Source organism: Nilaparvata lugens, chromosome 2, assembly GCF_014356525.2.
Source record: "Nilaparvata lugens isolate BPH chromosome 2, ASM1435652v1, whole genome shotgun sequence".
Taxonomy (NCBI): Eukaryota; Metazoa; Arthropoda; class Insecta; order Hemiptera; family Delphacidae; genus Nilaparvata; species Nilaparvata lugens.
The window spans coordinates 51,262,678-51,280,862 of record NC_052505.1 but is presented as its reverse complement, the minus strand read 5'-3'; the positions used below and the strand labels follow the sequence as shown (position 1 = coordinate 51,280,862).

The following is an 18,185-nucleotide window of genomic DNA, read 5'->3' as shown; positions in this document are numbered from 1 at the left end:
ACATGCATGTGAAATATATAATTAATTTTAATGTGAAATACTAAAACAATATTATTCGAAGTGAAGTTCATAATTGGCGGTTAGCGTGTGCAGTGCATGTCATGGTTGGAAACCTTATAAATAGCTAAGGTATTTAACACCAGGTCTGGTGTTTTTTTTAAATCATAACGAAATGAGTGTTAATTTATTTATTCAAGTGAGTAAATCTTTGCTTTATAGTTATTGGTTTTACGTTTAGTATGAACGATGTCATCGTTGCGTTTACTTGATATTGGGTAGGGTATGTGGTTGCAATAAAAATACGTAAAAGATAGACATTCCAACTCTAAATATTATAAAAATATTATTAAATGGATTTTATCAAGAATAATAGAATTATAATCGAATAATTTATTTTCATAACCTGAATATACATGAAAATAGTTAAGCCGTTGGGTTGGTCAAGCTGGCTATCAATGGTCTATTTGGTTTTTCTCTATATTGAGGTAAAGTCTGAAGGTATTAAGTTTTATGAGGCTGTGGCAAAACGCAGTATACATACAGTATGGAAAATTGGCTAGTACCCTGACGCTAAAATCCGCCATCTTGTTAGGAAGCGCCGCATTGTAATAGTATTGATGGTAGTTTCGGATCACTTTGATGATCCGGATCAATTGATCTCATTCACTGCCACGAGCCAATCAGAAGACCAGGATTGGAACTTTCCAAGGTCACGTGACTTGTTTAGTATTTGCATCATGTAAAAAGCATTGGTTAGATTACAAGTTTCCATTATGTACCTATTCTGTGGCAAAACTAGCAAAAGCAAATGGCAAAGTTGCAACGCCAACGCAAAGTAGATTTTCGATTTTCTGGTGCTCTCTAAATTTGTGCCCATAATTTTAGTATACGGTAATATCAATTGTTTTTTTAGTAATTGTTCATTTGATTTACAATGCAACCAGTTAATCACATCTTCACGATAAGCATCCCAAATTACCTGACTGGTCTTCCAATACCCGATCATTTTACTGGTTGGTTTAGGTTAGGAGGTAAGAAAATATTGTCTGAGCTAATATTACCGTTGCATAACTGGAACTGCTTTATCTTTAATCTTTATTGCTAGTGAATGAACTTGTAGTCTTTTCTTCGTTGAATGAACTGTATCAATTAAGGACCGACTGGTTAAATTTCAATATCTATTTTTTAATTAAAAATTGCAATTTTAAATTGTCCGTTACTAGCCTAAATTACGGTACTTAAACAACAACTGAAGTACTGTACGGTACTCTTTTAATTTTAATTAAGGCTAATGTAAACTAAGGTTTAATTAACTATAAACTATTCAATATTGCTGCTTTGAATAATGTTCAATGGCATTCTTTATCTTACCTATAGGCTAGTAGCTTACCTCAATTTCAAACCAATACTGACAAAAAGTAATGAGTCCTCCACTCAGTTGTATTTACTACCTACCATGTATTTGGACGGGCATTAGAAAGTTCTAAAATTTATTTATCATTTTAATATTTCTATATAATTATAGTGATATCAATAGCCTTTAGGCCTATCAGTTCAGCTGCTAAGTTTTTAGGCTATTTGTTGAAAATTTGTAATATGAATAAAATATTTTACTACCCTACAGATTTACATTATTATATTTATTCACAAAATATGAGTTTCATTCTTAAGATATTTTGAAAAAATCAATTAAGTTATTATTCTTAAATAAAAACGAGTTTCAGTTTTTAGACTACTTGATACAATTCAACGCTACTCTATTCATAAACTAGAAATTGGAGTATACTGGACTTTTTGTTTTAAATTTTTACATATCTCAAATCCACTTACAGAGTATTCTTATTAGTAATGGCACTGCTCTATTGTAACGGCCGTTTTTGCACTTGCCGTACCCATACCCATTGTCGGCCAAAATTTATTGTCAAGACACTCAGAATGACCTCCGGGGTCTGCTGTCGATGAGAATTACTTATCCAATTGGAGGACATTGAGTGTAGTAACGATTAATGGCGGCCGGTAATAATTGTAAAACCTGAACAAGAGGCATGTAGCTGATTTCAAGAACCTACTAAGGCAATATAACTTATCACAGAATAATATGCCGACACGTCGGAAAGCTTGTCTTGACAATGTGCTTACAAATGCTTGCATCACAGTACCGAATCAGATTTGCAAAGTTATCAAGTTCACTTTCTCTGACCATGACTCTGTATGTCTTATTGTAAAGAATTTTTATATAGATGAATCCACTTATAATAATACCCTGGCTAGAATTGTTATTTCTAGGCCAATAGATCTCTTAAAATAGGTAGGCTAGCTAATTGTGGAGAATCTCTTATAAAATTAATTGGGTGAGGCTTTTTAATGGTATGGAAATGTCTACAGCAGGTCAGATTTCTGATAATTTTTTGAAGAAATTTATGAGTATCCTTGATAAGCACCATACCTCAAAAAAGTGTAAGGTTAATGGACAACCCAGAAAATAAATAATAAATTATAAATAATCATTTTATTTGTTCACGAGCCTTGGCTCATACAAATTGGTTGTACATAAATCATCAAAATAAATATCAACATGGAGACAATAAATCTTATATGATAAATAATAAAATTTGATATTAAAAGATGAAGATAGAATATTTTAACATAATATGCAACCATAACCAGAGCTATCAACCATAATAGAAACATAGATTCTCGAAATAAATTAGCAGTAACAACAGTTATAATAATATTAACAGATATGGACTAGATAGTATGGATGAGGCCCGCCGTGAGATGTTTTGTAAACCATTTCTAGGCTTCTCTAGACATCTGTGTAATACATGCAATGAATAATCCACTTGTCAGCTGATTGATTATAAATAATTCTATAGCAATGGTTTTTTCCTATAACAGTTACCTTGAAAAGTGACCAGTCCTGCACTGATTACAGAACGCAAAGAATCACTTTTTCGCTCTAAGAATAAGAATAAGAATAAGAATTCTTTATTGCCGTTGAACAAAATTAATCGCAATAGGCAGTGTCAATATGCAGTAAAGCTTTAGAGTACAAACATACACATAAAAAGTCATATTCAAATATACTTAATAATAAATATAAGTCAGGAAACATTACAATACAATACTATCAAAATATTTAAAAATTCAATAAAATATTATAAAAAGCAGGCTATTGTAATTATTATTATTTTTGTATGGTACTTGATAAACACCTGGAAAACCACACTGTTACTGATTATACACTAACATTTACTACATTTCAAAGCACCAAACATCATCATGATTTTAAATATTCGTCGACCGAATAGTAACCATTCTGTTTTAGAATCAAACTAACTGCATTTTTAAATCTATTAACAGGCAGGGTTTTAACATTTACTGGCAACTTATTAAACAAAGCGAATTGTAAAAACATGTGACTTTTCAAACTCTTGGTTAGTCTTATTTTAGGGGTAACAATGTTTTCTTTATTCCTTGTATTATAGGTATGGTAATCACTGTGTCTGGGAAAGTTCTGTAATCTTTTTTTCACATGCATAACATTATATAGAATATATAAAGATGGCAAGGTCAGAATACCATGTTTAATGAAGTGTGGCTTACATGATTCTCTCTGGGGAAGGTCTAGGATAGCCCTAATAGCTTTTTTTGCCATATGAAGACTCTCTTGTGTGTTGTCGAGTTCCCCCACATTCTAACACCATAAGCCAAATGAGAGTGAAAAAGACCATAATATGTCATCATTACTGTATCAGAGCTTACAGAATTTTTCAGTCGCCTCAGAAGATATACTACTCTGGCTAAGCGTTTACATAGACCATCAACATGCTCCTCCCAATTGAGTTTAGCATCCAAGATTATACCCAAAAGTTTCACTGGTTTCAAAACTTCTTTGTCAAGACCTGCTGAGTGTCCCAATTGAAATATTATTTTCTCCGTTTTCTCTTCATTTATCTTAAGCTTATTGGTTGAATACCATGTTTTAGCTTGTACCAAAGATCCATCAAGCTTCTTATTGATATTTTCTATGCTCACATCTGACTGAATTAAGGTGGTGTCATCAGCATACATCACGGAAAGACCCGATAAATTGAAGCTAAAATCGTTTACAAATACCAAAAAGAGAAACGGTCCAAGTACCGATCCTTGTGGAACACCAGCATATATATTCAAGAAATTGGAACATTTACCATCTATGATAACCCTTTGCTTCCTACCCTGAAGATAACTTCTTAGGAGACTTAGCTCTTTGCCTACAATACCATAATATTCAAGTTTTTTACATAATATCTCATGCGAAACCAAATCAAAGGCCTTGCTCAGGTCTATTAGACTGGATCCTACCATACATTTCTCCTCAAAGCATTGCAAGATTAGGTCCACAATTTTTTCAACCGCATCAATTGTGGAGTGATTAGGTCGGAAACCATACTGGTAGGGATACAATAAGCTGTTATTCATGAAATATTCATATAATTGTATAAGCAGGCAAAATTCTATAATTTTACTGATAATAGGTATGAGAGAAATCGGTCTGTAGTTCGAAGGGTCATTATGATCTCCTTTCTTTAGAACAGGTGTGACCCTGGACAACTTCAGACAATCAGGGAAGCATCCCATGACAATAATCAGGTTTATAATAAACGTGAGGGGAAGCAGAATAACGTCAGTTATCTCTTTAATTAAATAATTAGAAACTCCATAGAAATCTTCACTACGGGAGTTACTCATTCTATTCACAATTGCTTTAACAGAAATCATATCCACTGTCTTCAATTTAAAGTTATATTTCGATTTAGGAGCTTTGATCAAAAATTCTAAAAATGATGCTTCACTTTGTTCCTGAACCTCATTTTGCATTGTATTCGATATATTAGAAAAATGCTCATTCAAAACGTCAGGAGGGATTGTAATTGGCTTCTTGAAGGTTTCAGTATAAGTTTCTTTTTTTACAATCGACCATGCAGCTTTACATTTATTGTTTGCTTTTTCGATAAATTTACTATTATTTATTATTTTGGCTTCTATCAACTTTTTTCGGTAAAGCTTTCTTACATTCTTATAAATTTTTCTATCATCTTCATTTAAAGTATTTTTAAATTTACTGTAGGATGTCAACAGTAAAATGTGTAATTTTCCAAGTTCAGGTGTGTACCAGTTTGTCACAGATTTTTTCTTGCTTCTACTTTCGAATGACAATCTAGGACAGCTGCTATTCAAACACTCCACTACAATACTTAAAAGAGCTTCAGCTGCCTCATTTACATTATTATTGGATTTGTAAACTTTTTTCCAACAAACATTCACAAGAGACTGTTTCAAATTATCCAACTTTTTCTCCGAAAATAACCTGATAGAAATTGTTTTTCCAGGGCTTTCATCAATTTCATTGCACTTATTTGGAGATGATAGCTTATTTTCTAGATTAAAAGATACACAAACACCCGCATGGTCCGATATCAAACCCTGTTCTAATTGAGAGACTTGAACGTATGCAGCAGAAACATTACTAATTACATTATCCAGACATGATTTGAACCTAGTTGGAGAAGAGTTTGCACAATATAAATCGAATGATCTCAACAAATTCAAGAAATGTTGAGTACTAGGTTCTAGGGTTTTTATTATATCAACATTGAAATCGCCTGCCAGTATTAGGTATTTGAAGCCTTTAATCCTATTGGTAACAAATGTTAATAGCCGCTCTAAATTAGTGATAAACTCTTCAAAATTAGAGCTTGGAGTATGATAAAGACTTATTACTAGGGCATTCCATTTGTTAAGCCTAATAGCTGACGCCTCACAACTAGTCTCACAACAATAAGATGATATGTCAATGTGTTTAGAATCTAGCCCTTCTCTAACTAAGATCGAAGAACCCCCATAAGGAGAACGTCGACAATAGAAGCTAGCCAAAACAAAATTTTGAGGAACATAGAAGCAAATTTCCTCCTCTCTTAGCCAGTGCTCACTCAGGCAGATTACCTCAACTTCCCTTTTATTTATAATAGCCTCCAGTTCAAAAAGCTTCATTCTTAAGGATTGAATATTCAGTGACCATACTATTAAATTTCTCTGAAGGTCCTGTTTTTTGCATTTAGAAATTGGTAGATCGCGAAAGATTTCAACAGGACCAACAATTAGTTTTCCGAGTAGCATTCTCCATACCCTAGTTCAATTACTCTTCTATTATCAACTGAACACTTCATTAATTTGTCAATCTTATCAGCCAGTGCCATCTTCCCTTTCCTATTTAGGTGAAGGCCATGCCTGGTAAACATATCTCTTTGCAGGTCTGAGATATCAATAACCCTCACATTACTAAATTTCCCACACAATTTTTTTATTTTACCATTTATTTTTCTAATTTCAACATTAACACAAGACCAGTCAGGCAGGTCATGTCTGACTGGAATTGTAGATACTAAAACATTAGTGAATACCAACAACTGCAGAACAGTGAGCAGACCTCTCAAAAATTTGGCAGACTGGTTGCAATATACATCATTGGCCCCTCCCATTAGCACAACATGGTCATCACTGGTCATATCAGCACTATCACTTTCAACATTACGGGCAATCGGGCTTAATTTTGCACCCGGCATAATAAACCCACTGACTGAATTAGATTTGCCTGAATCCACACTGTTGAGATAGTGAACCAGGTCACGACCGTGACTGTCACTGAAAATTTTAATCTTATTTTTGTTCCGCTTACCAAGATCAGTATTTGTTAATTTCTTCTCAACAGAACTATTTTTAGTTTTAGAAGTTCTTACCTGTCTAGAAACTGAGAAATTATTATGAATGTCATTACAAATTTGTGCCGTACCCTGAACAGTATTTTCTGAATTTCTACATTCTAGTAATCCTAACGACTTGCTAGACATTGTTTTTGGTTTCAGTATCTGACATAAATTACAAAGAATCCTCCATCTATAATTGGCCGCATTAAAATTAGAAACAAAAGAGAGACCCTCTGTTAAATTAGTTATACTGTTTCTTTCACGAAACTTGAACACTTCCTCAAGGAAAAACAGGGCGAATACTCCACAATCATAGTTGTTGTTCTGGCGAGGACAAGGTATATAAGCCAACCTATCTGAATCAAAAATCGAACTTACTCTCCCTATCAGAGCCTCCGCATATTTATCATTGAGTTCACCCATTGAGTCCAGCTTAAAAAACACCTTACCAATTTTATCAAACAGCACAATGCTCCAATGTGAACCACACCAACCATCCCTAGTACTGGAAGGCTGATTATCATTCACCACAAAAGCAATTATATCATTTTTATAGACAATTTCCTTAAGGAAAGACAAATCTGCGTTTTTATCATTAATTATCATGCTAGTTATCGCTGGTAGAACAACATAATTTTTACCTGAAAAAGAATCAATCAAATAGTTACAAAAACAGTCCATATCCGTATCAGTCAGAAGTTCATTTTTAAGAAAATTACTAATCCGATCCATAAGTGTAGCCTCACGAGAAGACGTCTCCTCACTCTCAACTCCCGCAGCCCGCACTCGCGATTCACTCGCCGACACCTCCATCAGTCGAAAGTCGAGCTCCATCGAACGATTGATCGCCGCACTCCATTGCTCCTCGAGAACTTTTATCCTATCTCTCAACTGTAGATTCTCAAGCTCCAAGGCAGATTCATGGGTTGTTTGAGACTTATCACAAATATTAGAATCATTGAAATTGATCTCTTTGCCAACATTAGACGGAGATAATAGCAGCGACTCCTCGTCGGTTTCAATAGACGATATAGCCAGACTATCATGTGTATGCAACCCATTAATTTCTCGAATAATAGATGCACTGCTATTTGTCTTTATCGATACAGAACAGTTTTTGACAAGGCAACGCCAGGTAATATCACCTTTACTTGTGCAAGATCCTTTTCTAAATTTAACATTATTATATAAAATAGCCATTCTAGGCTAGTGCGCAAAGTATTACTTTGCAAACTCCAGATTTGCAACATGGCAACACAAAATATTTGGTGGGTTATATGGAGGATTAGTGCACGAAAACAAAAATTAAGTTGGTAACAATGACTGTGGTTAAATTTAGATAAGAATCATTTCAATGGCTACCCTACTTATGATAAAATCCCAATCTAGAAATCAAAAACAAGAATAATGTTCATCTAAATCATAATTTATGAATTCTCATCATTTAATAATAAATAATAGTTCTTTTCTATTGATAATTATTATTTCAACTGCAACCAATGAGAAAAGTTGCAAATATACATTATAAAATTCGAATTTGGAGGTTAAATGATTACCGTTTGATATCCATATAAATAAAAATAATAAAAAAACATAAGAATACTACAATAAATATTCTCTGTTGTCTATGTTATTTTTCAGTTTACTTTCAGCATTTTTCTCGGTAATTTGAGCTAGTCTAAATTTCTGAATCCTGTTTCAGTACTTTTTAGCTGGATGAAACAAACTTAGGTACGATTCTTTCCGCTAGGTCGCGCGCTTGTCAGTTCAGCCATCTTGCAGCCATCCCAATAGCTGTTGGCGTGTATTTTGAATGCAAATTCTTTGTTCTATCTGTATTTTTTCTGATTCTTGAATGAATAAAAATGAGAACTATGGCTGAGAATCTTCAACTTCAATTGGATTATTAATTTTTAAATGAATTAAGGTTGTTATTAATAACAGCATCACACACACAAACATTTGATGAATTTCCATCGCATTAAATGTTTGTGCGATGTTAATGTAATGAAGGAACTTTATTTTTCATTTGTACATTCCAAAATTGAATATGGAATCACATGTTGGAGAAGCTCCTATTACGCTAACCAGGATCCAATTATTAAACTTCAAAAAGCTTTTATAAGATTGATAACGGGCAGTAGGTTTGATGATCATACATTTCCACTGTTCTGTCATCTTAGAATTTTGCCTGTTAGGTTCCTATATGTATTCAAGGTTTTGTCATTGTTCTTCAATATAAGTGGAAATAGAGGTGTGACAATTGATTACTGTCAGCCTGTTACCGCACTTCGACAGACCAGGCGGACTGCGGCTTCCCAAGTCAGATGTCCCAAACCCAATTGCACTCTTTTTCGTAAAACGTTCATTTTCCTGGCACCTAGATTATATAATGCTTTGCCGCTTGAGGTCAAGAATGCCATTGCTGCATGTAATTGTGGAAATAAGATTAAGAGATTAATTAAAATTTGGCTTTTGTCACTCACTCCCGAAGCTCTAGAGTTTTTGTTCATAATTATTGTTTAATCCGTCTATTTTTCTTTCCATTCTGTTAACTTTGCATTCTGTTATCTTGCTTTTCTTTTTTTTTTTCTCCTCTTTATTTTTTTTTTGTATTTTCCCTGCTCTTCTTACCGTTTTTTTTTGCAACATAAATCAATAAATTAATCTTTTAACACAATTTGAATCTCTATTTTTAATGATTTTCTTTTGCTTTCTCTAATTAGCATCATCTCTTTAATAATTAAATACTAATATCCTATTTTGATTACAGCCCATAAATGTTTTTTTTATCTCTCTTTTTTCTTTTTTTTCAGTCCATTCTGTTGCTTTAGTAAAATAGTGCGTTAGACTCCCTCCAGCGGTCCGTAAGTTGCATCTTACGTGCTGGATTGTATTTTTCTCAATAAGTAATATTAAATTTGGTTTGATTCGTTACTATGCAGTTATGTATATTATAAACTTGTTTATTTGTTTTTTTTTTATATGCATGTATTTTACATTTTCTTGTATTGAGCTTATTGAGAATAATAATAAATAAAAAATAAAAAAAAAATAAAAATTTCAGACATCATTTTACCCATAATCAACCACTTCTCATATTCAATAGTAACTGTAGGAAAATTTTAATGTGAAATATGTGAGCAAAGTTCCTCTGCTGCACTCAAGAAGCCATTTCATAAACGTTTCTTTCGGTGCAGCAAACTGTCACTTTGCGCACTAGTTGCACAATAGTTATTTGTGCAACTAATGCGCAAAGTAACAGTTTGCTGCACTGAAAGAAACGTTTACGCACGAGCCGTAGGTGAGTGTGAAATGATGGTTTCTTGAGTGCAGCAAACGAACTTTGCGCATGTATTTCACATTAAATTTTTCCTACAGTTACCATTGAATATGAAAAGTGGGTAATTATGGGTAAAATTCCCTGAAATCCATCAAATGTTTTTCTGTGTAATTTTATTATTAATAAAAACCTCAATTTATTTAGAATTGAATAATAATAATTGAATTTTAATGATTAGTAATTCACTTGAAAATTTGTCTGACTGCTTGAAGGGGGTTTATCTTATGTAAGCATTGAAATGACTATAATGAAGGCACATAATGGCAAGGCAACGCTGTTCTCCACTGTCATATTATAACGTGGGCCTCACTATGAGTATAACCAACTTAATTTTGATTTTTCTGCATTGGTGCTCCATATAACCTAATAACTATTTTGCGTTGTCATGCTGCAAATCTGGAGTACGCAAAGTACTCACTTTGCGCACTAGTGCGGAAAAGTGATTCTTCACGGCCTGCAATCAGTGCAGAAATGGTCACTTTTCAAGGTATCTGTAGGAAAATAACTATTAAAAGTGGGAAGGTGTGCTGAGCTGATGACAGCATGGGGATACACCTTTGATCCTCTGTGCCAATGTGGACAAATTCAATGAATGAATCACCTGATATCTGAGTGTCCACAACACTCCTATCATAGAGGGCTGACACAAGTTCATGATGCTGGAGAAGAGGCATGTCAGTGCAGTGGCTCCACAACTTACTACATTCCATCAGTATTTAACATATTAAGTGTAAAATTATGTTTTTTCTAACTTTGGCCTATGAATGCATATGCATATATATATATATATATATATATATATATATATATATATATATATATATATATATTATATATATATATATTATTATTATTCAGAGACATTTGAAAGGATAACCATCACTCTATCGTCATGCCCAACAATATCCTATACTATTAAATGAGCAATTTCTGTTAGAATATGTTTAGATGTTTTTATGTTTATACAGGGTGTCCCACCAAGGTTGTAACAGCCGTTGACCATATATTCTACTTGACATTTCTGGCAAAAAATGTTCAGTAAACTTTTTTCCTATCGACCTTTGTTTTCGAAATATATTGATTTTCAATATTTTCAGAATATGCCAACTTATGGTCATTAAATACTGAATAACTCAAAAACTACTGGTCAAATTTCAATTTCAAGTGTATTGTTGGAAAGAAAAAAAAAATTCAAACAAGATTAATATATTTTATTTGTTGTTAGATATTTTGTATTTTTTATTAAGGCTTATACTTGAAAAAATGATATTCTTCATATTCAAAGTCAAATTTCAAACCGTTTTCCTCGACTTTTATCGGGGTAATCATAGTGGTTTCAATATTTCAAGAACTTATCCATTTCATAAGCTTTCGAATGTGTATAAATTCGAAAAGTAAGTTCCATGATAAAGTGTTCAGAACTGCCAATATCTGGAATGAACACCTTCAAAATGAGGGAATTCATAAACAGCATACATCAAGTGATGATCCTAAGGGTGAAGTTCCAAGTTTTCCTTCCATTGTTATAGAAGCTTTAATGTAGGGGGTGAAATTTTCATTGCTGCAAAGTGTCAACTCAGCGGTTCCACTTCTTCAACAGAGGGGATAAAGATGCGCACTTTTGCTATGTTCACCTACTAACTAATCCAAATTAAGCTACTAAGTCAAAAACTGTGTCACAGACACTCCCTTCAAATGTCAGTGTCAAACGATCAATTGTTGCAGTAATGAAAATTTCACCCCCTACATTGAAGTTGCTATAACAATGAAAGGAAAACTTGGAATAGTGAAATAATACATTATTTCAAAGAGAATTCAATGCTCTACAAACCTACGATGAGCATCAGTTTTTATGATGCATTGTTGGTGAGTTATAAGCCCTGAAAGAGCAAAACATTGGATAAAAACCTGTTATTTAACAATTACACACCTTCAAGAGCGAATATCTCGGGAACTGTTTGGAATATCACAAAATTCCACTGAACAAAAAGTGTAGAGAATTTATCAAGCTTCATTTTCGAATACTTATTCAAGTCGGTTGAACGCATTGTTCTCAAGATAAATTATGAGCGTGAAAGCAAAACGTTGAAAAATGCAACTTTCAAACCACCCTCATCCCCTTTGCACATGAGTTAGGAATGGGGACTTTTGATATGCTCTCCCAAATAGTCTCAACAAAGCTTCAAAGTAAAAAATTATGTTTGAAACATGCACTCCAAATTCCTTTGTCAATTGTTGCAAAAATGGAGATTTCACACTCAACACTAAAGCTGCTGCAAAAGGTGTAGGGAAATTCGTAAACAGGTGAAATTATACATCAAATTAAAGAGAATTTAATGCTTTATGAGGGTACCTGCACACACACCGATTTTGAAGCTATGGTATAAAATTTTTCCTTCAAGTAACCCCATAAAAATAAGTCACAAAGAGTTGAATCTGCTGATCAGAGTTCTCTTGATACAAACGTCTTGCTTCAGTACTATTACAGTAGTGTCCCATTCCATACATTAAATGCATGTCAGCTAATTCGGAGTATGAATAATGTCTAAAATTACATGCCATTTTTTAAGAAGTTAACACTTAACTCAAAATCAAAGTGAAATGGAAACAAATAACTGGTTAATAGATTAAACAAAAAACACAGTGCTGTTACAGTAGGCCTAACTTACAGTTTGTTGTTTTGTTAAACAGTGAGCTAAAATATTTCTGAAAATAATTTTCAGCTGATAATTTATTTCAAATATTCTTTTATTTCAAACAAAATAGCTGTTTTGGAACAGCTAAAACAGCAAATTTTTGTTGTGTATGTATTACATAAGAATACATTTTATTCAACTGTTATTCAAATTTAGTTTACACAGCTTACATGATTCTTTTCAGAATTGAATTCTCTGAAATTTTTATTGTGAAAAAATATTTGTTTACTGGTCATTAAAGAAAGTTATTGGGCATCAAATGTAGATAATTCAAATGATGCTCATTTGAATTATCCCGCTGCAACCAGCTGTTTTTGTTTTGCTATAATGCCAACAATACAACAGCAAAATATTGTGAATTTCCCTCATGTTTACTACATGGACTCAAATAAGTCGAGAACTCAATAGACTCCGGAGTTTAGAAGATAAAACCCTGACTCAGAAAGTCGATTTAGACCTGAGAGCTTATTTCAGTCCTGGACTCTGTAAGTCCAGAACTTATAGATCCCAAGCTCGGAAACTGGCCCTTAAAGTTGCAGAGCAACTGTTGCAATCTGATTATCTGCGTCTTGTGGCATGGTCACCCCATGTGTATGGAAGCAGAAGGAATTTATTTTGAACCCTTCCTGGTACTTATTGATCGAACCCTGTAGGCTACTTATTTTTTTGTAATTTATTATCTTCTCTTTTTCATATTTATTATATAAGGATTTACTATTACTGAACAAAATTTGTAACGTGATATTTTCATAAATCGGCAATAAATTTAATTGACTTAATCTGTTTCAGTCAAGGATTGGGCTAAATTGATTCCATTCTTCACAGTTGTAGGTGGGCTTTCTTATTCAGTCTACAAAACTGTTGAGCCTTATGCCAATCCAAAAGCAAGGAAAGGAGTGAGTATATATTTTATTTTAATTCTTATTTTTTATATTACACTACTAGGATGAAAAGAATCACTCTCTCAGGTTGAGTGTAAACAGAACCACGGCTTTATTTACTTGAATTATTCACATTGATACAAAGTACATGATCACACTTTGTATAATACAACTATCACAAACATTTTCCGATCCATTGCGATGAATTCTTTAACTTATTTCATTACTGTATACTTTCAAAATAATTGGCTTGTAGTGGTTAAATCCTCAATATTGGCTTTTTAATCATTCACATCAGAATTATGATCTCCAAGTTCATCAATAGAATTATAGATAATGTTTGATTTATTAATTTCAATCCAGTCACAATAACTTCAATTTTTATGATTAAGGAGAGCGAAGCAAACCCACCACCAGTACCCCCTATATATATACAGGGTGTCCCAGATAAGGTGTAAACCCCGGCTACCATAGATTCTACATGCAATTTGAAACAAAAAATGTTCAGTAAAATTTTCTTCTAGCCGGGGTTTACACCTTATCTGGGACACCCTGTATATATATAGTACCAATATATATATAGTCTTATAATACCAATTCAAACAGGAAACACTATATAGATTGGTGAAAAAAATTTAGAAACTTACATTATTATTGGAAATTTTTTATAGCTGTGCCACCTTTGTCAACCTAATTTGTCAATCTAATTAAATCTCATCCCTGGTGACAGAATTGATATTTTTTCCCTGTGGGCAGGCGAAGGAAGGGAACGGCAGTCATAGACTGGATTGTTTAAAACGTATTCTTTTACATCATTAAAATATTGTAATTTATTTTTTGTCATACTTACTCAATTGCGGCTGTTTTCCATGCATTAAATCAAGCCAGTAAACAGCTGTTTGCAGAACAAGAAAACATGTGATTTTCATTACAGCATACTATACTGTAAAGAATCATATATGTTCTCTTTACAGTCGAGTATGTTAGGACTCTGCTGAGTCCTAATAACATCTGAGTAATTAATATACCAACTCAAATAATTAAAGAACTCATTTAAGGATTTTCAAGCTATAAGAACTCATCTGAAATTTTATAATTTAGGCCTTTATGATTTTATTTGAGCTCGAAGGGTCTGTCTGTTATGAACTAGGCGCTACGGGCTAGGTCATGTTTATAGAATGCAGTAGCTCGAACAACAGCAGGTAATGGTTTCTGTTTCTCAGCAATATTATTCTTTCTCAGATAAGACAAACAATATTGTACATAACTTGTACGGTAACGTATTTACCGCATTCCTATGATAATTCATACTTATGCGGTAAATTATCGTTACCGGACTTGTTACGTAAAGTACTATTTCCACTATCAACTGCTTTGGTTTCTTTTTTGTTCCATGTTAGATTGATTTTGTTTTGAATTGGTGCTTTCACTCAGCAGAAAGGATTTTTCCTTTGCTAGGCGATGCAAATAGTGAATTTAAATTGTTTTGAATAAATTTTCTCAAAATATGATCTCCCTATCAAATTATTCTAAGAAATTAATAGAATTAATTTATTCTGTATCTACAAAGTATGAATTGTAAAATGTATTAATTTTGGCAATAAAAAATATTTTTATTATAAATTTTGTGTTTATAAAAGTAGAGTTTGACAATTTCGAATAGTTTTTCAATTTTTAAAGTGAGTTTCAAAGTCCCACAATGTAGGTATTGATTCAATTTCAACAATAAATCGATCAATGTCAAATTCTGACATTACGAAGTACACAATAAAGTACCAATGACCATTATTATCTAATATAACCTACAACTTGAGGTAAAATTCGAGGGAACACTATAACAGCGACTGCGATTGTGTTACAGAAGCTAGGGGAAGAGTAGTGCTCAAACCAGTGATACCACTATCGCAAGAAAAATAATCGCTACCACAGCGCAACACCAAATGCTTGAAATCCTTTTTCGGTTAGTAAGTCTATCTCTGTTTTCTCATCTCTCCCAAACATGAGAAAATATGCAGATTCTCCAGTAGTCGCGCTACTTGTTTTATAAGCTGTTTCAAAATCACATTTAATTTATCTTCAATGTATATTCCCTTCCTGGCATTTAAGAGGGATTTCACCGTCTGAATGGCCTTTCGGCTTGGCCATTTGATTTGGGACAAAAAGGGGCAATAGTTCTATGTAGTATTTAATATTTCTCTAGGTATTTTTCAAACATGTTAGATGTAAATTGAGGCCCAATGTCCGAAACTAGGACATGGGGTGAACCAAATGTTGTGAATAGTGTCTCCAACTTTTTGATGTACCAAACAGTCGTTGTTGATTTGGTTGGTATAATTTTTACCCACTTGCTATAAGCATCCACTATAATAAAGTATTTCCATTCTTTTTTTTCAAATTCATTTTATTGAGCAAAAAAAGAACATACAGGCCAAGTCAAAACATAAAAATAGACAGAATAACAATCTATAATTACAAATTTAAGCATATAACAATGGTAATACATTTATAATACAACAGCAGAACTCAAGTTTCATCATTCAGAAATTCATCTACACTATAGTAAGCCCTATCCACTAAGTATGTATAGAGTTCTCTTTTAAAATTTATTGATGGGGTATATAAACATTTTGGTAACTTTTTAAACAATCTCAAACCAATTACACAAGGACTTTTGTCAGAGAATCTTAATCTGTGGTGATTAATAATTGGATCCCCATTGCCACGAGTAGAATAACCATGAACATCACAATTCTTTTTCAATGATTTAATCTTATTAGCAATGAATAATACTACTCTGTAAATATAAATACAATGGAAAAGTTAGTAATTGTAGTTCTTTAAACGCATTCTTGCACAATTGATTTTAATGCAGGTTTGCCAAGTACCTCATTTCATGCTTTTGTAAAATGAATAATTTCTGACAGTTTAAACCAGATGTACTTCCCCAAAGTTCTACGAGGTAAGTGTAATACATTCACACTCATACACTCATATACCAGGTGAGTGTAAATGAGAGAGAAGTACACACACCTAAAGTGCGAGATAAATTACTTTTAACACGGCTCTTTCTCGAAGACGGAGAGGTCCGATGCTCTATCCTCCACTAATCACTCCCACTACCTAGCAGCATTCTCCTTCTTTTGTGTCTGAGTGAGAGAGCTTTGTAACGCGACGTGGCAACACTCCCCTCCATCTATTGCTGGCAATGTTCCAAGTAGTGTACTGGTCAGCAGGTATATTGGTTTGTGTATGTTACAGAGATGTTTTCATCACAAGAACATGAAGCAAAATGACACGGCGCATCCAATTGTGCGCAGGATGTCCGTCTGTGTCTACGCTACAAACTGTGGAGGGAGAAATGGGTTTCTCCTCTTCATGTTAAAAGTAATATATCACAGACTTTAGCAATATCTCTATTTACAAATCTTACCATATACCGTAATACAAAGAGACCCTTGCTAATCTTACCATATACCGTAATACAAAGAGACCCTTGCTAATCTTACCAGCTACTTTTTATCAGCATGCTCATTCCATGCCAATCTATCTTTCGTCTACAGTCAAACCAAGTAAATTTACTGCATTAGCATTTTTAATAACATTATCCCCTATCATGACTACAGGCTCAAAAGAAAACATTCTCCTTAAATTAAATTGTATAGCAAGGCTCTTGTCGGGACTAAAGGAGAGAGCACATTCATTATAAAACTGCACAACCTTATTTGAAGACAAATTGGCTTTCAGCTCCAGCTGGTCAATACTATTGCCATGGAGTAACAGAGTTGTGTCGTCAGCATACAATGTAATATTACAATTATTTGAAACAGACGAGGGTAGATCATTTATATACAAAACAAACAGTAGAGGACCGAGTATAGAGCCTTGAGGAACACCTTTTGTTACATACAAGTTCTCAGAATCTACAACTCTACCTCCATTCTTAATACTAACATACTGCATTCTGTTTGACATATATGACTCTATCATATTATTTATAATACCCCTCGTACCAAGAAAGTGCAGTTTGTTCAGTAGAATTCCTTTTATCAACACTATCAAAAGCTTGTGATAAGTCGAGTAGAACCCCTATAGCAGCTTTCACACTGTCCATAGCCTCAATTACACTCTCAATAAATCTAGTTGCTGCTGTGATAATGGATTTACCTCTAACGAATCCATTCTGACAATCACTCAATAAATTAAATTTTGTAGGTAGTCAATAATTCTGTCATAAATCACCCTTTCAAAAATCTTGGATAAGACTGGCAGCACAGTAATGGTCTATAATTTTTCATGTTTGCTCTGTTACCCTTCTTGAATAGAGGAATTATTTTTGCAATTTTCAATGCATCAGGAAACACACCACTCTGAAAGACTCCATTCAAAATGAAAACAAGAGGATCAGCAATCTCATCACCGCATGCCTTTAAAACCTTGATGGGAATATTATCGTAACCAACACTATTCTTATTTTTTAAGTTATTAATTATTTTTAAAATTTCTGTTTTGATTGTGG

The 18,185-nt window shown here is 33.3% G+C and overlaps 1 protein-coding gene across 2 annotated transcripts in view; it reads left to right on the top strand.

Moving 5' to 3' along the window:
• Positions 1-464: 464 nt before the first annotated feature.
• LOC111043966 (CDGSH iron-sulfur domain-containing protein 2 homolog) overlaps positions 465-18,185 on the top strand; it is a 33,165-nt gene continuing 15,444 nt past the window's right edge. Inside the window, exons 1-3 of one of the 2 annotated variants that reach the window (XM_039421460.1) lie at positions 715-1,031; positions 13,578-13,684; positions 16,928-17,053. In XM_039421460.1, the coding sequence (XP_039277394.1) occupies positions 935-1,031; positions 13,578-13,684; positions 16,928-17,053 (330 nt within the window). In that variant the 5' untranslated portion in view covers positions 715-934. Of the gene's footprint in view, positions 1,032-13,577; positions 13,685-16,927; positions 17,054-18,185 lie in introns of both variants that reach the window. The other variant, XM_022329012.2, reaches the window with a different exon arrangement.